Source organism: Stenella coeruleoalba, assembly GCF_951394435.1.
Source record: "Stenella coeruleoalba genome assembly, chromosome: 12".
In the NCBI taxonomy this organism is placed as follows: domain Eukaryota; kingdom Metazoa; phylum Chordata; class Mammalia; order Artiodactyla; family Delphinidae; genus Stenella; species Stenella coeruleoalba.
This window is the reverse complement of record NC_137158.1, coordinates 54,002,130-54,024,378: the sequence shown is the minus strand read 5'-3', so window position 1 is coordinate 54,024,378 and position 22,249 is coordinate 54,002,130. Positions and strand designations below refer to the sequence as shown.

At 36.6% G+C, this 22,249-nt stretch overlaps 1 protein-coding gene across 3 annotated transcripts in view; it reads right to left on the bottom strand.

Annotated features, from left to right (window-relative positions):
• Positions 1-22,249, bottom strand: part of RNF217 (ring finger protein 217) — a 131,513-nt gene that overhangs the window by 33,981 nt on the left and 75,283 nt on the right. For all 3 annotated transcript variants that reach the window (XM_079939171.1, XM_079939172.1, XM_079939173.1), the window contains exons 2-3: positions 14,818-15,051; positions 2,861-3,025 (exon numbers count right to left, since the gene is read on the bottom strand). In XM_079939171.1, the coding sequence (XP_079795297.1) occupies positions 2,861-3,025; positions 14,818-15,051 (399 nt within the window). The remainder of the gene's footprint in view (positions 1-2,860; positions 3,026-14,817; positions 15,052-22,249) is intronic.

Below are 22,249 nucleotides of genomic sequence, written 5' to 3'. Positions count from 1 at the left end.
TATTTAGTAACATAAGAAAGGTTTGACATGTTAAATGGAAAAACAAAGCATATCAAATTATCCCCATACTACGATTCTATTTTTTTTAAAGCTACTTAAATAGGGGAGAGACCGAGGAGACACTAATATGTTAACAGTGAGTATATTGGAGTGGCAGGATTCTGGTGAATTCTTTCCCTCTCTTTTCCAAATTTCTATCATATGTTATATGACCTTTATGAACAAAACAAACATTTAAAAATCAAAATAGGGCTTCCCTGGTGGCGCAGTGGTTGAGAGTCCGCCTGCCGATGCAGGGGACACGGGTTCGTGCCCCGGTCCGGGAAGATCCCACATGGCACGGAGCAGCTGGGCCAGTGAGCCATGGCTGCTGAGCCTGCACGTCCGGAGCCTGTGCTCCGCAACGGGAGAGGCCACAACAGTGAGAGGCCCGCATACCACAAAAAAATAAAAAATAAAAATAAAAATAATTATTAAAATTATGAATCAATCTAAGCAAATATACCTGTGCAGGGTACATAAATATACCTTGGTCACAACAAAATTTTAAACATATTTGATCATTACTGAAAACATATTCATATGAAAATATACGATAATTCTTTTGTTCACCTGGAAGCACTGTGTGAAATTTTTTTCATAAATTCCTAGCATCTTCCTTTTTCATATTTATAAATTTTAAAAGATTATTTATAAAAATAAAGCCTTGGAATATAAAATACTAATACACTGAATAACATCTCCTTGTGGATTTCTAGTATTAGAGAGGCTTCATGGGCAAAAATATAATCTTATGGTCCAACAACAATGACAAAAAAATCACAATTAAGAAAGTGCAAAACTTTAAAGTCATATGCTTATAAAAGCCCTGAAACTATCTGTATTCAAAACGAGTCATAAAATACGACTTAAGCTGACATAAATTTTATGGAACCTGGATCTCACCAGCAAGTAGATTCTCCACTACAAGGTAGTCATGTAAACTCATTCCAGGGTTCTTTGGCTCCTTCCCCTTCAGCTATTTAAAAGGTAGTTCATTTTCAAACCCCAACCTTTTAGCTATTATTTCAAAAGAGAACCAGCATGTATGCATCCTCTTAGCTGTTTATCTATATTTGTAAAAACTGTGGGAGCTGTTAGTGCATTCAGTAAATTCCTTACAGCTGGGTGCTTTTTCTTTCAATACATCGAGTTCATTTAATGTTAGATTGAGGGATTACAGTAACAAATGTATGTTTTTATGTATTACCTCAACTCATTCAGAAAATCCCTAACATATAATGCTGCAGTAGTCCTCATTTAGCGCTCATTCTTAGAGCCAGGCCAACTGGTAATTGTTTCACAGCTTTCCAGAGGGACATAAAGTATACTTAAGAACAAAGTGTCAAGCAGAATGACTTAAACAGCGCTCCTGAATTCCTACTGGCCTTTATTTAGTTTGAAACTGAGCAGTACCTCTGAGTAAATTGGAAAGGCAACACAAAGGGGGAAAGGCCTCATCTTCCCATTGTTCTTCAATGGGTAAAAAATAAAAATCTAAGGAGCAATTGATGCAGTGATCTGAAGCAGCCTTACTAAAACACCACTGTAAAGCAATTATACTCCAATAAAGATGTTTAAAAAAAAAATCAAAGGGATAATTGTAAATGAATTTGCCTTCTACATGGAAAACAAAGAAAGCTTTAACTCAAACATCTGTAGACGTCACTTTTAAGAGAGCCAGGCCATCCAAACTATTTCAAAAATTTCTTCCAATTGCTAAGAACATAACATGTTCCAATTGATAAGAACATAACATGTTATTTCAGGCAATGCCTTACTTACTATACATATAAACTAGTATGTGAATTTGGTGTAGTGAATCTGTGCATTATATTTATTCTCATTTATAGGCTTCAGAATATACTTCTACTACTTCAAGCTTCATTCACATGATTAATTTAAAAAATTTTCCTGATAATTCAAATTTCATTTATCTTGGTGCTAAGCATCCTGGAAGGAATTGCAAAATTATTCTTGAAAGAAAATTAGGCCCGGTTTAGACATGATTATCAAAAATAAATTTGGCACAAAATGGAAACCACACGTGGTGGAGTGTACATATGCATTTACATACATATAATTTTCTAAAGTGAGCTTTAAAAAAAAAAAAAAAAAACTTCAAACTTCAACAGACCCCTATCCTGTAAGAGTCAAATCCAAAGTTTTCTGGCTGGATTTACATGCTGATTTGTCTATAGGAGATCGTTCCCTGGCTGTCTGCGTGGTTGACTTTCAACATCTAGGTCTCTGCTCAAATGCCTGCTAACTCTCGATTACTTGCATGAAAGTAAAATGGGATTCATAAAGTCCTGATTTTAGCTCTTAGCTTCTACATCACTGGATTTACAAAAAGGGAAATGACCAGTTTAATGTAATCCTAAAGTGATAAGCAATGGCAGAGGGGAAAAATCCCAAAGGATTACAAGGATTCAGAGCCTACCTAATTGAGAAGTGATTATAGTACATGTTGGCAAACTAGAAATAATACTTTATATCATTTTTATATGAGCTTTTTCCTGTACACACATCTCCATTTTTAAATGGAAAATTAGAATTTTGAAGTTTAAGATCCATATTTATACGTAGCCTCCTTAAATTCTGAAATGTAATGTAAGAATATACATTGTTTATATATAAAAATCTTCATTTTAGTTATGTAATGTAATTACTCTTCTAAAATGAAACAGCAAATATTCTTTTTCTCCACCTCTGCATTAAGAAAGTTATACAGAGACTTCACTTCAATATTGTAAATAGTATTGTTCAGCGATAGCCAGATGCACGTGTTTGTTTCCTTCCCTCCCGAAGTTTGTCTCACCTTGCACTTCGGACACTTCTGGGCGTTCCTCTGCCCATGCTCAATTTCGCTGGCCCAGTGACGCAATAATTTGTCTCCTTTTTTGTACTCCTTGCAGTTAACACCTTCATGCCAAGGAGAGTGGCACTTAAAACACCAGACGAATTGGCAAGTGGGGCACTGGATCTGCATAAGGAAAAGTAATATTAAGTACTAGTAGATATATTAAATTGTCTAAAAAGATAAGAATGGTGATGCTTAGGGAAATTAGCTAAAAGGCTATAATTGGTCCAAATTTAAAATACCTCCCCCTATACAAAACTGAAACTAGAATAAGATATGACTGTTCTGTTATTAAAGGAGGAAAGAATTGCTTTGGCATGGGTGATCTGACTGTTTGTAGACCACACTAGAATTAAACCCTTTGGATATTCTGGAAATCAATTTGACCTTAAGAAAACCCCCTAGACTGAAGCACAGAGTAAAATCTGAAGGCTCACAATGCCCCAAATCCACACTCAGGCTTCTGCCCTTGAACTCGCCTGTCCCTTGAACCAATTTTCCAGGCATTTCCATCGCTCTTCTTACCAATGGCTTCATTCACTTTTATAAAATCAAAGCTCCACAGATGCTTCATCAAATGAAAAATGCACTGGCAAATAAACTACTATACCAGCATTTGCTATGATAATGGATATCCATGGTTTGCTATTAATCTAAGGGAGGTTAATTATAAAAATAATATAAAGGATCTTATTAGAAATATATACGTATGGTGGTCCTGTGGCCTGTACCTAGGAAACCATCAGAAGATGTCTTCGTATGTTCACTATGTGGAGGTGTATGTGAAAAATGCATGTGTATGTTTTGAAAATATCTGTCTTCCACTTGACATGAAAGACACTTTATCTGACTTCCTGTATTTTGAATAACAGTGCAGCATCCCATTCTCTCACCATATTTCTGGTCCTCACTCTCTACAAACATAAGAGCATAACTTGACTTTCCCCGTTCTGTTTGATTAAAGTGAATTAATAAAATGTCTCACTATAAACAACTGACTATTCTCTGTGCTCCTGCAAATCACTGAGCATGACTGAATTTACTGACTACACTTTGAAGATTAGTTAGAATTTCTTTTGGTAAACTGTATACAATATCACTACTTTCTTTTTCGGAAAACCACTTTTTTGACAATGGTGGTTCCAATCTATAGATTAACTGAGTGGCAATTACAATCAGCTCTTATGTTTATACCTCAAAGCACGGCAGTATTCATCTATGTCAAGGATAGATAATGTTATTCCTATGCAAATATGAGTAACAAAAATACTTTCTCTTTTACTTTATATCAAAACAAAATAGTATTTTGTCATAAAATTCTAAAAATCTTCATGTTTATTTATTAAAATGCTGTTATATGGTAATGTTTATACTGCTGCATAACATGCATAATTTATCTTTATCAACGAAATAATGCTGTAAGGTCGATATGAACATCATAAGTTTACAGATGAGGAAACTAATGCTCACAGATATTAAATAACTTGCCCAAAGAAACATAGCAAGTAAAGTTCTCTGACTTCAAGGCCAGCATTGTTTTCATTGGCCAAAACAATTCCTCATACTAAACAGCATTCTTGCTTTGATGACTGAAAACCAAAGTGTAAAAGTCAAAGAAGGTCATGTGGTTAATCTATTCAGTAAATCAGAATTCTATATGACTATCAACATAAGGTGAATTTTGAAAATCCCTTTCAAGATTTTACTCCCATAAATTAGGAGACCCCTTGTTTTTTTTTTAAAGGATGATACTATTTAGTCATTTAAAATAGCCATTTTTGCCTTTTCTGATCATTAAAGTTAAAATAAGTTATTTTTAAAGTAAGAAGAATGAGTCGAAGCGGGTAAACTCCAGATAATAAAACAATGTAAAAAGATCACTTAAAACAATGAAGAATACGTGTGAATATTACATGGGGGCCTACGTGAATGTAATTTTTGAATGTAATGAATGAAACGGGGAAGTCGAAAAGACTCACTTTTCCTCCTGCTTCTGCCACTACGTCAGAAGGGCTGGAATATTTAATTCAGTTCTCTTCTATTAGACATTATACATAATTCTAAATTACTGAACTCTAGCATTGTTAAATTAAAAAAAACCAAACCTCTGGTTTTTTATCAGTCAGTCTTAGATTATACTTATGAAATGAATAGTAGAAGAATGACTGTAATGGGGGCTTTGAAACTGGGATTAACTCAAAGGATGTCAGACATTATAATGGTTCAAGGATCTCTGTGACCAAGTGCTGAACTATCGTATCTATGGATCTCTAATGAAGACAATTAGAAATGTAGGTTCTCCTAAGAATGATAGGGAATCTAATACTCGGTGTCCTTCCCAGGGACTCTGGCTCCCAACTTCACATAATAAACAACTAAGTTTCACTGCCGATCCTCACAGACAACACAGACTTGGTTGCAAACTATGAAAGGAGTTTTGCAGCAAGCTCTCAAGTGAAGATAAATAATTTAAATTCAGACTCGCCTGCTTACTGTCTCACTGAAAACATTAAAATAACTACTGCCTTGCTTTGGATTAAAATAATACAAGGACTAATCACCAATCCCAACCACCTTGTTATTCAAAGACTGCACCTGAATTGTTTAAATACTGACTTTTTGGTTTGAAGATGCCTTATTCATTCCAACCGTAACCATATTCAAAATTGTAGACATGAACACTGCATCTTCCTCCACACGAAATGCCGTCTCACAGCCACAGCCCTCCCACACAGAGTGCCTGCCTCCTGAGTCATTATATTCACACAGCGGTCACCACACTCTATGCTGGCTACTCAAAGTGTAGTTGGGGAAGCGGCAGCATCGGCAACACCTGGGAGCTTGCTGGAGACAAAGAATGCATGTCACACCCCCGACCTACTGAACCAGAGCCTGCATTTTCGTCCCCATGTTAAAGTCTGAGAGCATTGCTCTGTATCATGTGACCCCACAGCACTGGCCACAACTGATTACACCAGGGATGAGTCCCCAGGCTAAAAGCAGAGATCTACTTGTGGGCAAGAAGCCTACGAGGTGGCTGGCAGGAGCTTTGGGCAGAGCATGTTCCTTGTTGAACAGAGATTAGCCAAGACAGATTTTCTCTCTTGTGGAATGAAAAAGGGATACACGTGCACTCTACCTTGGCTGCAGAGGCAAAGACAGAGAAAAGCTAAGTGAACACAGTGCAGATCACTGGAGAAGGGAACAGCAGTCATTTTCACTTCTAGTAACACAACAGAGGGGCTCTCATGACCTCAGAGCTAGTGTCTGGTTCTCCACGAGGCCCGCCTGGGTGGCAGCTGAGACTGCTTTCTTGCCCTTCCTACTACTTCCCGTGCAACCTTATAGTAAAACGCGTTAAGTGAGGGGGCTTGAAAGACAGCAAAGCTCTGCTTCTTGTAATTGGAGAAGGTCCAATGAATACAATCTGTCTATTGAAATCTTAACCAGATGAAATGCTACTTGCTCCAAGATGTCTTCACTATTTCTCCCAACCAGATTCAGTATCTTGCAGAACTTACATTACAGCTACATTACACGTAGCTATCTAATCTCCCTAACAGCCTACAGGTTCACTGAGGGCAAAGGCTGCTTCTCATTCACTCTGTTTCCTAAGTAACACAGAACTTGTGGCACATGGTAGGCACTCAGTAAGTTCTTTGTAAAATGAATTATTTTGCACAGAGCAAGTACTGCATATTGGCTAACATTACATAAATTCCAAGAAAACCCAACATGTCTAATTTATGACCAGTGGCTGAGATGGTATCATTGCTTCTTAGATTACCAAATGATGTTTACTAAATATTTTACCCACATAACATTTTACTGAACATCATGATTAATGTGCAAACTCTTCTACAAGAGGCAAGGCTAAAAGTGTTTCAAAAATAAAGTTATCAGAGTTAGGACTCTTGGCTAACTTGTTCTATAATCCGTCAACAATAAAAGAAACTCATATTACATTTTTTTTACTTTTGAATTCCCTTAGTTTTTCTAGAATTCTGGGCTACAGTGACACTCAGATGACAAATTAAACCAACCCACTTGCCCGAAGCAAATGGTATTTTCTCTTGACAGTTCATCATGCCAATAAAGAAATAACCCACATAACAAAAACAGAATTCAAAACCAAAGAGCATCCCAAATAAGTCTTTTCTTGCCTAAATACTATACACTCCTATATTCATAATTATTTTAAATAAATCACAAAATCATTACTTATCAAACTCAAAATATTAGACAACATACTCGACAAAATCGAGTACGAATTAACTCGATTTTCCAAGAAGAATCTGCTTTATTAGAAATTCAGATTAAGACAAATACTCAAGAATGAAACGTTCATCAAATCATTTGACTATTCAACAGATACTTATTGAGCACCTTCAAGTAACAGATACTGAGTGTACTGATTTTAGGCACATCGAAAAGAATGAAAATACTGTCCTCAAAAAAATTACTGAAGGCAGACAGATATAATAAACCGCAAGAGCTATAAAACCATGTAACACCTGCTAGAGTAGACGCTTGGACAAGAGCGTGCCATGAGAAATGTGCCTCAGGGAAGGCTAAAGAGTAGAAGTCAGAGAGAATACGGCCTTGGAAGATAAGTGGGATGTCACTGGGACAAGTGACAGGATAACACTTCAGGCAGAGTCCAGCCTGAGTCACCATTGAGGCCTGAGAGCACACGGTGCATTGGGGAAATAGTAAGTGCTCCAGTGGGGCCCCAACAGAGGTGTCACCTCAGCTGGGTCAACCCTGAGCCTTGTAGACGTGCCCAAAAACAGGGTCCAATTAGTCTTACATTAAGGTTCCTATACTCCTGATGTGTCTTTCAAAACACACTGTGGTCTAGAAACTTCTTATACGAACCATATAGAACTTATGGCTGTCTGACTAGTATGTCCTAAAGAAACTGATCAATATACATGTAAATAATCACGACATCTTGTAGTTATAAAAAGTTTTGTAACAACTTAAGGAGGTTTTCTTGAAGAGAAGAATATTGTGAGGAAGTGCTGGGTGTTACAGACAGGAGAAAGAAGTCTCTTATGCGTGACTTCAAATACTTTCAAGGAAGCACGATCTGCTCCCTTATAAGATCAAATGCTAGAGCAAGAGTGGCAGTGGCGGAAGGTTCCCCAAGTGGGAAAGATGACTTAACTTCTTGCCTTGATTTTATTCCCTAAGATTTTACCTCCTACTTGGGAACCTCTCCCTGAATGTAGTGCCAATAACACATGGGCTTCATGAGGCACTGCTCCCTAAACATAGTCCAAACGTGGTCAAGTGAGCCTTCCCTTAATTTCTCACAGCATAGCTTAAACTAAACTGGAAAATGAAAGGGAAACTTTCCTAAAGGTTGGGGACCAAATAAGGACAAGAATGCATAGTAACTCATGACAAGATAACCTAAATGGAGATAGAGCGTTTATTCATATAAATAACCTTACCGACATCCCTCTTATGGTTCCCAGGCTCCTTTTACATGTGCAACACACTATTTATTGCACAATACATTCACTTCAATACTAGCTTTTATTTTCAACGGAGAGGCATGCTTTCCTAGGGCAGTATATCGGAACTTGGGAATGGGGGTTTTGTTCTTTGAAAAGGGTCCTTCCTCTCTCCCTAATTTGAGAATCACTGTTCCATACTAACCCATCTTGCTTGTATTGCCAGGAATCATCTTTAAGCATTTATAGACTCTTCCTCCAAACCTAGAGAGCAAGGCCCAGAGGAATATCTGAGTCTATTTCTTCCACCTCTTCATAGATGAATATAAAGTGTACTGGAAGATTCTGCTCTGATTTGCATAACCCAAATTCACCAGCCAGAGCAGGATGGCATCATCTGGTTTTCAAAAGGACACGCTATTCTGAACACAACACAAAAGGCTAACATCTCACAGAGATACCCACGGAAAGAAGCAAGAGGGCTAAGTACAGAGTGTACATGAGAAAATGGGAGTATTCTCTGTAGCCAATAGGTGAAGCAGAAGAAAGAGATCTCAGCCTGAAGGTAACAATGAATCTTTCAAAATGGAAGGGAATGATTTTATAAGTAGCAAGTTTCCTAACAATGGAAGTGTTCAGTGTCTGAATGGTCACCTGGTAGGCATTTAGACTAATGCATGGGGTTCCCTTACAGTTCTGAGATGGCAAATATGGAAAAGTAGAAATACAGAGTCAAGTAGGTGAGAAATGCACAGTCCTAACATCTTCCAGATCATTTTATAATGGGCGCAAGGCTTGGCTTACTTTCACCCACTATTCAGCAGGTCGTCAAAGAGAAATGATTCTTCACTTGTCTCCTGTGCTGAAGATACAAGGGATGATGTGATGAAGTGAAAAAAACAGACAGTTCTCAATCCCATGGCTGGTCAATTTATGGTAGCCATGAGCCTCTATTATTACAATTATTGTAGTTTTTTCTTTTTTAAGGTCAGATGAAGGCTAAAATTTCAAATGAATTCCAATATTTGGCTTTTGTTGCTAGAAGTTCCAAGTACAAGTAAAGACTCTATCAAATATTACGGCTAACTTATGCATCAAGACAGGAAACAAAGAACAACTTTAGCAAAGCATCTCATTAGTAACTAGAGGGAGAAACGCATCCTAATAAAACTTAGTAGGCTTGCATCATAGCTGAGTGCTATACATTTGTTTAGTGGAAACATATATAACACAGCCTTTGTTTAAGATGGCTTCTTTATTTTTTTTTAATTTTTACTTTCTATTGGAGTATAGTTGATTTACAATGTTGTGTTAGTTTCAGGTGTACAGCAAAGTGATTTAGTCATACATATATCTATTCTTTTTCAGATTCTTTTCCCACTTAGGTTATTACAGAATATTGAGTAGAGCTCCCTGTGCTATACAGTAGGTCCTTGTTGATTATCTATTGTATATACAGTCGTGTGGATATGTTAATCCCAACCTCCTAATTTATCCCTCCCCCACAAGATGGCTTCTTTAAACTGGGCTAGAGGACTTTTATCTTTATCTCCCTCACAAATCTATGCTAGCAACAATCATTTAAGAAACTACACTTGTTTTCTATCGGCTCCTGACATCAATGATGCATTACTGCCAAGAGAATTCACTGTGTGTCGTAAGCTAAACTGATCTTGCCAGGCTGATGCACAATCTGACTCCCAATTTGTAAACACTGTCAACCTAAAGTGATGGTGTCGAGGGAAAACAGAAGAGCAGAGCAGCATGCTAACTACACTTTCATGTGAAAGCTTTAAACATTTTTATAGATGGAAAAAATTCCTCACATCATGTTTACAAGAAGGAAGCTTAAGCACATTTTATTCATTTATTTTTTATCTATTTCTATATAAATGAAAATTGCTGATTGGAAGTACAACTGAAGAGGTACAGCTGGGATTTGAATAAACAAAGGACAGGCAGGCCCCCAGAAGCAGAAATAGTGGGAAACCATTGCCATCCCTAGGGCCAAAGAGACAAGGGAAGAAAGAATTTTCTGGAGCCCAGTGAGAATTAGAAACATGGGGTGGGGGACTATCTAGGGGGAAGCCACAGTCATGGAGGGACATAGCTACTGCCAGAGCTTTGGCACTGAATTAGGAAGGGAGTAAGGAAGTAATGCATCAACTATTCTCCTTTCCATCCTCCCTGCCAATGCCAACCCTTGGTTGAACCCAAATAGAGACTGAGATGGTAAGGGAGTTGGGAGAAGCAGTCCAAAGAGGTATCTTTCTGGAGTTTAGGACAGGTCATCGAGGTTTGAATAACTGACAAAGGAAGAGGGTAAGCTGGGTATTACTAGAATTCCAGCCTTTCACTTAAGCATATTTTAAAGTACACCAATTAGGAACAACAAACCCACCGACTTGATTATACTCTTAAAGACCTTAGAAAAGTTCTTTTCCGCATGAGGAAATAATGTATTTGTGCAGTTTTATAATATAAAATGTGATTTCAACCCAGAAAATTTATGATTACAAGAGAGAAAAAGTAATGCATAATATACAAGGTAAGAACATACAGGGAGTTTCCTCAGGACATTTTATTGGCTTTTTTCACCTTATGATGAGTCAAAGCACTGTTTTGTGAATTATCAAGGTTCTGCTTAATATTTGTGGGAGAAGAGTGGGGATTATTATTAGTTTTGCCTCAAGGAAACCATAAAGAGGATTATCTCCAACATGTTCCCTGTGTTGATTTATGCATGCCCTTCAACTTACTCCAAATCAATATGAAAAGGGGGATCGTTTCTTGGTCTACACTTGGAAATAAGAAGGAAACCCAGAACTGCCCCTACCTCAGTAAAACTCCTAGGAGTAAAATAAGTACATTTAAGTATCTGCAATCCTCTCCTCTCTCCCGTGAGAAACTGTAACTTTTCCCACCTCCCAAAACATATATTTCTAATTTCTGTGAATTCAGGGACCTCCTCCCCTCCTCAAATATTAATGCTTTCCATCAGATCACTCCTAGCGTTAGATCCATGCTTCTTGGATATCTCTTTGATGCCCCAAAGGGTCTTCAAAATTAACTTTATCCCACATTTCAAATGAATTAGTTTCCTATTCCCCAAACCTGCTCCTCTTTCTCAAGACACAGTCTGTTTCACCCCCCTTTACTCTGACCATCCATCAGTCACCCCAACTTTTATTCCACCTCTATTCTTTTTGACTCCTCAGTCCCTTCCCTAATAACCCAGGGTGGTTCATTCTGCTGCCTTTGCCTGATAGTGATAATAAGCATAATAATTTCTAGCATGTGTTGAGCACTTAGGATATATCAGACATGGTGCTAAGCACTTTATATGTGGGAACTTGTTTAATCCTTATTACACTCTTATGACAGGTATTATTACTACCACCAGTAAAAGATGCAGAAACTGTACTCAGAGTTACAGAGCTAGCATACGGCAGGCTGAGAATTTAAATTTGGTTTGAAGCCTGTGCTCTGACCCACCTTTTCTAGCATAGCAAATTCAACATTTCAAGGCTTAGTTTAATGTGTTTGCCCTTTACTGAAGCCTTCCCAATCTCTCCTGTCTTTTCTTCTCCTGTGCTCTCAGCATATTCCACCCACATTTATTAGGCATTGGCCCATTTATTCGTTCCCTCAAGACATATATTTTGAGAGAATACTCTACCAAAGTGCTTGACACAGGTTATCAGCAGTAAGCAAGTCTGGACCTGGTCTCCTAGAGACCAGTGGGAGAGACTTTAAGCAAATAACCACACGAATACATCATAAAATCTTAGCTGATAATTACCATGGAGAAAACCTTCAGGTGCTGGTGATGTGTCTGTCTCCAGGCATCACCTGAGAACCATTACAACCATAACTCCAACATTTTTGTTTTCTTGATGCTAACTTGTTCTCTGTATTAACATTCACTTTGAGCTGCATTAATAAATTACAGGAACTGTTTAGGTTAGAAATTAGATTTCTAAATGGAAACTGAAGTCAATCGTGTAGAAATGGAGTCGTAAAACTTTTTGGCTTCATGAGTTGCAGGGATGAGAAGGCAAATGTTACGAATGAAAAAGACTGGATTTGACCAAAGGCAAGGTTGTCTCAATGTAAATTTCTCAATTCAGGAATATGCTTGTACTATTTCATATAGTAAGAGTTTTATTGCGTTCAGAACATAATGGAAAGCTCTATTTACTAAATTTTTGCCAGAAGATGTTGAGTGAGGGAGATCAGTTTATCCTAGAAGGTTAAACTGGCACCTAAAAGGTCTTGTTACTGCTTGTTGATATATTCTGTTTATCCCTTTTCCACCAGCAGTGTACAAAAAATTTACAAAAACCTATTCAAATGAAGTACCCAAACATGATATTTTATATCTCAAATTTCATATGTGATATACTCAAAGGTATTTCCTGCTATAAAATAGCTATAATATTTTCAAGCAATTCTAACCTTGTATGTTAAGTGCTTCTGAATTGACAGCAGAAACCATAATAAATGCTCAAAGAAGGACATCTTGGACCAGGACATTATAACTCGACTCACAAAGAATAATACTGAAATATACATTACAAGGGCTTTATTAATAGATACAAAACACAATTTAGGCTCTAAGCAATATTATGAAGAGAGTTTAAATTGCTCAGACATGTTAGACATTAGCAGTAAACTTTTTTTCTATTTCTGTTGCCTTATGACTCAATTTATTTTATTCAAGTACTTGAATTCACTGCTCTTAACGTTATGACAAACTATACCAATTTGGAAGTGGGTTCTGTTATTAGGAAAACTGAATTTTAAAAAATACAGCAAACCTAAAAAATATCCATTGCTTAGCCCCAAAGAATGATGATATTAGTCTCAGTTTAGGGTGCTATACTGTAATCATGAATATCACAGTGGCTTTGCTGGAGTATCCATGCCTGCGCTCCCTTTACTCATAATATCCAGACAGGTATGGGCATGTGAATCAGGTAGTTAATACTAATCTGAGAACTTGGAGTTTAATGATGAAAATGCTATAGAAACATTAAACTAAACATATAAACTAAACACTAAAAATCATTGCTTCAGGAATTGTGTAGAACTATGTAGAATATAGAACAGGGGGATGGATAATTTACCTCTTCTGTTATAGATCATCTTTTCTGTAAGAGTAAATAAGAGTAACAACAATAATCATCCCCAAGTTCTGCAGTAGCTTTATTTTTCTTGAGAGCTGCTTAATAGTTTCACTTTAGGTTGAGATTTTTCATCCCTCACCTATTACCAACGATTTTAATTGCTTCATGATCAACAACATCTAGTTTGTATTGATTTCTGCTTCATTTACTGCAAAGGTTCCCAATTCTGCTACATATTAGAGTCAACTGGTAAGGTTCAAATAGTTGCAAGACAGTTCTGGGGTGAGAGGGCTGTGGGCTGGAGACCAGGCACTGGTGTGTCTAAAAGCTCGCCAGGTGATTCTAATGTACAGTTAGGGCTGTGAATCAAGGATTTGCTCCCACAGTTGTTGCCATGGTTGCCATGCCTTCAGTCTTGCCCTCCTCTGACATCCTCTATATGCTGCCAGAATGATCTTCCTGCAATGCCCACAGAATTAAACTCAAGCCTGAGCACAGTGTAAAAGACTCAACATGATCTGCTCTTAAATACCTGACCAGCTGCCTCCCCGCTACTCTCTCTCCCTAGCTCTATCAAGCACTCATTTCCAACACGCCTGCCTCAGCCTCCAGGCCTGACGCTTACTCATCCCTTGCTCTGAAATGCTCTCCACTGTTTATCTGCCTGGAGAACTGCATCTTCTCCATGAAGCCTTTCCTGACACGCTAGCCCCCCTCCTCGGTCAGTGTTCTCAAAGCACGAGTGTATTGGGTTTCACGTTTTTGTTTTTTGACTACTCATATTGAACTGTCATTTTAGAACATGTCTCTCTCACCTTCATTAGACATTTTTATGAGCAAGGACTGTGTCACATTTGCCACTGTATCCCCAAAACTTAGCACACTGCCTAGCATATACTGGCATTTTGTATTTGCTGAATAAATGAATAAACAGCATATTATACTATTTTCACTTATTATAGACAGAACCGGAGGAGGACTCACATTGGGTTCACTGAAAAATTTAAGCTTGTACTAAATTTTTTTAAAAGACTTAGTATTTAATATTTAGTAATAGCAATGATAATTACTTTAAAGATTAGTCTTTCAGTTAGTGAATTTTACACAGGTTAAAGCCAAAGAAGTTTAATTAAATCCTCAATAGTGCTCTAACGATGATAATCATAGCATCCCCAAACCATACATTTTCAGAATCATCGCCATTGTATACTCACCTTGGACTCGATAAGGGAAGGAAGCCCACTTAATGCCTACCACAAGTTGGCCTAATTTGGCTGTTCCCACCATGTGCCATCTAACCCACAACTCTGGTGAACATGCTTACTTTGTATTTGCTTTCTGATCTGGAAGGGGTGGGAATATGTCCTTTTTTCTTGAAGGTTGTAAAGTGCTTGCACTGAGGACATGGCTTGGTGCTGGAATCAATACGGCCAAGTTCCAAGAAGTACTTGTATTTGATGGAGTCTTCATGCGTTAAGTTATAGATAACCGTTGTTTCTTCCAAGAATTCAAAACATTCTGTGATAGGGCATTTGATTTCCACTTGGCCAAGTTGTACCTGTGTGAAAGAGCAAATGGGAGAGAAAAAAGGTGCCAGTTACTAAGCTTCTCTTCTTTTTTCTTTTTCTGTTTTCATACCGTACTGCTTATTTCATGATTACTGTAAAGGATTATCTGTCATTTTTCATGATTCCTAACATAATAAATGATAATCACTTTGGTACCTATATCAGACAGTACCAAATAAATAATACTATATAATGTTTCCAAAATGATTGATAGCGTGTTTAAGCATTCTCTATCATTAAATATAATGATAATCAAATATGAGAACTTAAATGGGCCTAAGCCACAGGCTCACCTAGAAAGCAAATTCTCATTCCATCCTCTGGAAACTGCAGGATGAGATAGCATTCAGACAATGAGCCAACTAAAGGAACAGCTAGGATGAAAATGTGTTTCAGATTTTTCAACCTTACTACAAAGTTTCCTTACTACAACCTTACTCAGCAGTAAACCTAGGGCACATTTAACTACTTTAAAAAGACAAAAAAAGAGGATTTTGAAAGTACGTATATATACTACATCTAGTAGTTTAAAAACATTGCTAGAGGGCTTCCCTGGTGGCGCAGTGGTTGGGAGTCCGCCTGCCGATGCAGGGGACACGGGTTCGTGCCCTGGTCCGGGAAGATGCCACATGCCGCGGAGCGGCTGGGCCCGTGAGCCATGGCCGCTGGGCCTGCGCGTCCGGAGCCTGTGCTCCGCAACGGGAGAGGCCACAATGGTGAGAGGCCCGCGTATCGCAAAAAAAAAAAAAAAAAAAAAAAAAATTGCTAGAAAAACCCTCTATTTTCCCTGACTCTTCCAGGCAAAGAACATATAACTGTTCCCATGTCCTCAGAATCATAGGAACAAGTAAGAAAACTAAACCAATCCTAATGCTTTAAAAAAATCCCTATGAGATCTGGCTACTACTGAGGTAATTTATAAAATGAATTTCTTCAAAGAACTGCAGAGTTAGATTAGGAGAGAGGAGAAGGAATATACTGGAATGCTGCATTTACCATTTATTTGGTAGGGGATTCTACAAACGGTTAGCATTAAAAATTACAGTATAAGATTCAAGTACAAAGTGTGGCCACAATTCAATTTTAAAAGATGAAGAAAATAAGCTACTTTGAAAGGAGGAGGACATGGAATTGTTTTCCACAAGTAGTGAGCAAGAACTCTTTATATTCATAGCATCATAATCTCTTTTTGCTCATCTTAGGGTAGCAGAGGGAGGTAGTGAAAGCTCCAAAAGGCAAACAACACTAAACCATTTCTTTTTCACTTGGGTGAACCTGACATTCTGAGAAGGCAAAACACATTGGCCTTAATGAGAAAAGCGTGCTATGAAAATGGAGGGAGGAATGAGGAAAAGCCACGTGATCCAGGGAAAGAAAATCTCTGCAGTGAGCAATTAACAAAACCCCTAAATTCATAGTAACTTTTCTTTTAACTTTGCTGTGTATCTGGCACAGACTTGAGGAAAGGTAGAGAAGAAGCTACAGGCTGAAGGATGCCTGGGAACAATATATTTAATACTAGTAAAAAACATGAACCAGAAGGATAATGAAATGAAAACATCTGGCTTTGGGTAAACCATTTTATTAGTACTGACCTGCTGAAATGTAAGTTGCTCTATCATCTTATGCTACAATTGTACAAAACATAGTCCAGAGAGGTCTTTCAAATATTAGCCCAAAGCAATTTTTTCTACTTTTTTTGATGAGTCTGCTTATAGTTACAATCAGATTTTATTTTTATACTTGTTACAGAGTTATTATAACCCAAATTATGTTTTGTAATAAATTATTTTCAGTTACGGCTGAAGGCAGAGGCTGTACAGATGAACTGGGCTCAGAGCAGGAGAGCAGAGCATGCAGCCATGTTAGGAGTCTGAAGTAGACACCTAAGAAAAGAGAAAACTTCCGTTTTCAGCATGTGAAAGACAAGTTCTTTTCACTCCATATAGAAGGAGTCCACTTGGATCATCTCAAGGGACTCTCGCTTATTGAAGAGCTGCATACTTTGGGGAGTAAGAGCTGGAATATTTTACTCCCAGGTCAATGTTTTAACCTGGCCTCCCTTGCCTCTAAGTTTATTTATTTTAAGTATATAAATAATAACAATGGAAGCAGTAATTTCACAACCACCCAGAGAGTCGGGTCGTATAGAAATGGACCGTGGTATAGGGACCAGAACCATCCAAGGCAGCTCAAGGGAGAGAGTAATCTGGTTACTCTTCCTGCAGTGGGTGTTCATTACCACACCACACTGGGACACCTACCATCTAACGTCCAACCAAGTGCCTTTTCTTCTTCAGTGTCTCTCAAATCTGCCTGTAAGTCTATTCTATTTCCATAGCACACACAATTTCCTTATGCTTCACACCCTCTGCATTTTGCGTATTCCATACCTTCTCTTCTCTCTGAAAGCTCCAAAATCCCTACCCCACTACACTGAGCCAAATGATCTCGTATTTTATTAAACAGACAGAAGCAATATGATCACATTCCTTTATCTTCCCACTACAAACTCTCCCAATCTATGTCTGTCTCCATCTTTTCTGTCTTCCCTCCTTTTTTTTGTATTCTTCCCTGTTATTTTTTTTAAGGATCATACAGCTTGATCTATTCTCTTCATCAGATTTTTTTACAGCTTTTTAAAAAAAATTTATTTATTTATTTATTTATTTGGCTGCTTAGGGTCTTGGTGGCAGTACTCGGGATCTTCGTTGTGGCCTGAGGGATCTTTAGTTGCAGCATGTGAACTCTTCGCTGCAGCATGTGGAATTTAGTTCCCTGACCAGGGATCAAACCCAGGCCCCCTGTATTAGGAGCGTGGAGTTTTAGCCACTGGACCACCAGAGAAGTCCCAAGTCTTCCCTTTTTTTCAGCTTTTATGTTTTTCTTTCTTTGTTTTTAATTTTTATTTTATATTGGAATATAGTTGATTTACAATATTGTGTTAGTTTTAGGTGTACAGCAAAGTGATTTAGTCATACAGATACATATATCTATTCTTTTTCAGATTCTTTTCCCATATAGGTTATTACAGAGTATTCAGTGGAGTTCCCTGTGCTATACAGTAGGTCCTTGCTGATTATTTTGTATATAGTAGTGTGTATATGTTAATCCCAACCTCCTAGCTTATTTCTGTCTTCCCTCCTTTTACAGCATAAGGCCTGAATCTACTTCCAGGACAACTGCATGAGTCTCTTGAAGTGTTTGTTGAGAATTCAAATTTCCTGGCCCACCTACGGCTTATACAATTTGAATTATTGCTGGTAAGCTAATATTTGGCAGTTTGGAACAATTACTCATACAATCCTTTGAATTACTCATACTTCTTCATACTAACAATATCCCCTTTTTCATAATAAAATGCTACTCATGACCTATGCAATCTCTTGGCCTCTACATGTCTATCTTTTCCAAATAATTTCCTCAATTTCCGAATAACTTCCTCAAAAGATCACTAAAAACCAATAATCATGATTAAGCAAAGTGCATTCATTTATTTATTCAACAAGGTACATATTTCATCAATTCATAAGTATTTCAGTATGGGTCTAAAGAAAATAAGAAATCTTTAAAAAACATAATCACGATACTAAATATTTCCTAAAATGACAATAATTCTTTAATTTCAATTTAACAGTTTCAATAACATCATCTAACTTCTATTTATAGGATTTTATGTACTTAACATCCTTAAAACAAAGGTCTAAATTTCTGTTGCGGTCAATGCTAATACTACTATTTATATCACTGAAAAATATGCTCTCTAATTCTGAACAAAAACATGTCCATTCTTGTAAGACAAAATTACTTAATTCTAAAACAATCTCCAAGGGTGTTAGTAAGAGACACAATTATCCACTAGATAATTATCCACTACCTCAAGCTAGATGGCTAATTTGTCACTTGGGAGAACTCAAAAGTAATTTAATGCCACAGCCACAGGTGAGAGAAACCACTGGAAAAGTGACAGATTAATTAATGAACTCTTTCAAAAAACAAAAAAAGAGAGAAAATATAAACCTTGGATTCGAAGCTCAGTTTATCAAGTGCATGGTTTATGAATTTGATCTTGGTTTTAAGTGTTGATCATGATAGTTTACAGTGTGCCTTGGCCTTTTGTTCACTTAATACCAAGGGATTTCAGATTTCCTCTATCATTAAAAAGGAACATATTAGTATGGCAGAGGAGAAGAGAATACCACAACAAAAGCAATAACAATAGTCATGAAATGTATGCAGCACCTCCTCCATGCCAGGCACTGTTAGAAGCACTTTCTGTGCATTAATTACTTTGTGGCAGAGAGGCACAGTCATTTTTAGGTTCTACATTTCTCCATAAGGCTGCTTTACTGATAAATATGCTTCTTTGTTTACTCAGCAGGTATTACAGAGCATTGTGCTGGATGCCTTTGATTTTTTTAAAAAACTAATGAAAACCATCAAGTCAAATATCCCAGAAGTTCTCTCAACCCCAAGCAAGAAAAATGTAAGGAAAATCCACTTAGGCACATCAAGTAAAAGTGCCAAGTACCAAATACAAAGGAAGTATCTTAAAAGCAACAGAGGAAAAAGACATTCCCACATAGAACACTTCAGCCCCAGGTCCCTTGCTGGTAAATTCTACTGAGAATTTAAGGATGAAATAACACTGATATTACAAAACTAGTCTTAGTGAATAGTGATAAAAAGGGGGGAAAAAAAAGGGGGGGGATCACTATTCAGGTTGTTTTATGAGGCCAGCATAATCATGATACCAAAACCTGATAAGGACATTTCAAGAAAGGAAAACTACCGACTAATCTCTTCGTAAACACAAATGCAAAAATCCTAAACAAAACATTAACAAACCAATCTAGACAATACATGAAAAAGATAATATATCATAATCAAAGTGGGCTTATTCCAAAAATGCAAGATTGGTTTAACATTCAAAAATCAATTGCTATAACTCACACATTAATAAAATAAAGGAGAAACATCATATGATTATCTCAATAGAAAGAGGAAAGGTTATCTGATAAATTCAACATTCATGCATGTTAAAATCTTAGCAAACTAGGATGAAAATTCCTTAATCTAATAACGAGTATATATAAGAAAATCTACAGTAAACCTAACACTCAATGGTGAAATATTGAAAGCTTTTTTCTTAAGACTGGAAATTGGGTGAGTACGCACTGCCACCATTACTAAATATTGACTAGAGCTAGCCAATGCAAGAAGAGAAAAAGAAAAATGAAAATAAAATAATTAGAAATGAAGATATAAAATCCCCCATTTTTTGCAGATTGCATAATTGTATATGCAGAAAATCCAACATAATCTACAGATAAACTATTAGGATAAACAAGTGAATTTAGAAAATTTGCTGAATAGGTCAATACACAAAAATCAAACTTACTTCCATACACTAGTAACAAGCAATTTCAAAATAATATTTAAGCAATAGTATCACTTATAACATTAAAAACATCAAATATGAATAAATGCAACAAACAATGTTCAATACCCCTGTACAGAAATATCTGAAATATTTTTGGGAAAATGGAAAGAAGCAAATTAATGGAGAAATATATCAAGTTCTTGAACTGGAAGATTCATTAAAGATGTAAATATGGTCCATATTGACCTACAGATGCCAAGCCATCTTAATAAAATTCCCAGCAATTTTCTCTCTCTCTTTCTCACTCTCCCTCTTGCTCTCTCTCTCTCTTTTTCGAGGGGAATCATCTTCTAATTCAAAATTAGAAGATGATTCTAAAACTATATTAATTACAATAGTGTGATGCTGGCACAAGGATAGATAAGGATAAATATCAGAAAAATAGAACAGAAAAAGAGTACAGAACAGAACCACTTACATACGAACACTTGATGTTTCGAAATTATAGAGCAGTGGGGACAATGTTATTCTTCAATAAAGTGTGCTGGGTCACTTAAATATCTATTAAAAAAATATGTTTGATTCCTACCCCAAACCAGGTAGACTGTAGCTATAATTATAAAAGGTGAAACAATAAAATTTCTAAAGATGGTCAAGAAGAATATCTTCATGTCCTTAGGGAAGGGAAAGATTGCTTACACATGACACTAAAAAAACTCACCATTTAAAAAAAGTGATAAATTTGACTAAGTAAAATTTAAAACTTCTGTTCATCAATAGATACTGTTAAGAGAATGAAAATGCAAATAAGAATTGGAAAAGATACTTGCAATATGTAAAGAATAAGGTTTTGCTTATCCAGAATACATAAAGAGCCCTTCCAAATCAGTAAAAAAAGGCAGACAACCAACCCAACAGATAAATGGTCAAGAGGATGTTCAAGTGACCAATAAACATATGAAAATACGTTTAACTTCATGAGTTGTCAGGGAAATGAACATTAAAACCAAAATGACATGGAATTTTGAAGGAATTAATTAATTGAGCTCTCATAACTCTCAAAGATTCAGCAAAATAATGTTTAAATAGTTAAAACAATAACTATACAATTAGTACAGTATTAATTTTCTATTCAATCATGCCAAATGTATTTTTCTATAGACAGTCCTCCTTTATGTTACTTAAACTTCTTTCTTCTTTCCTCACTACCCAAACTTTCATGCTCCCTTATCCACTTAAGTAAAATTTTATCCAATAGGTGAATTGCACGTTCAGATTTGGGAACTCAAGCAGTAAAAACTGTTTCTTAATATGTGGAAAGAATTATAAACTTAATCCAATTTTTCTCCTTGAAAAGCACACTGAGATATATTATTAGGTTTAAGCAAACAATTTTTTAGGATTCTATAGCTTATCTTGATTCTTTAAGAAGATAACACCCAAATTATAATCCATCCTCAAAGAATATTAATAAGGAGGGCTTTTTCAATGCAAATCACTGAGTAAGTATTTAGACTGAGAGAGAAATGCATAGTGTGTGCTCAGATAAACAGAATGTGTACATATTCATTTAACTATAATCAATTTTACCTTTTGAAAGGTAGAAATTTTAGAACAGGCTAGATATTTGGATACACTAGAGAGGGAAATATTTCTATAAGAAAAAAATTTGAGCTTACTTTGTTTAAATGTTGTCCACTCTTTTTCATCATTACACTCATTTAAATCAGATATTCCAATTTATTACAATCAGAAAATAAAGATACTACATAGGTAATTTATGAAAAGAACCCTGGAATGGAAAT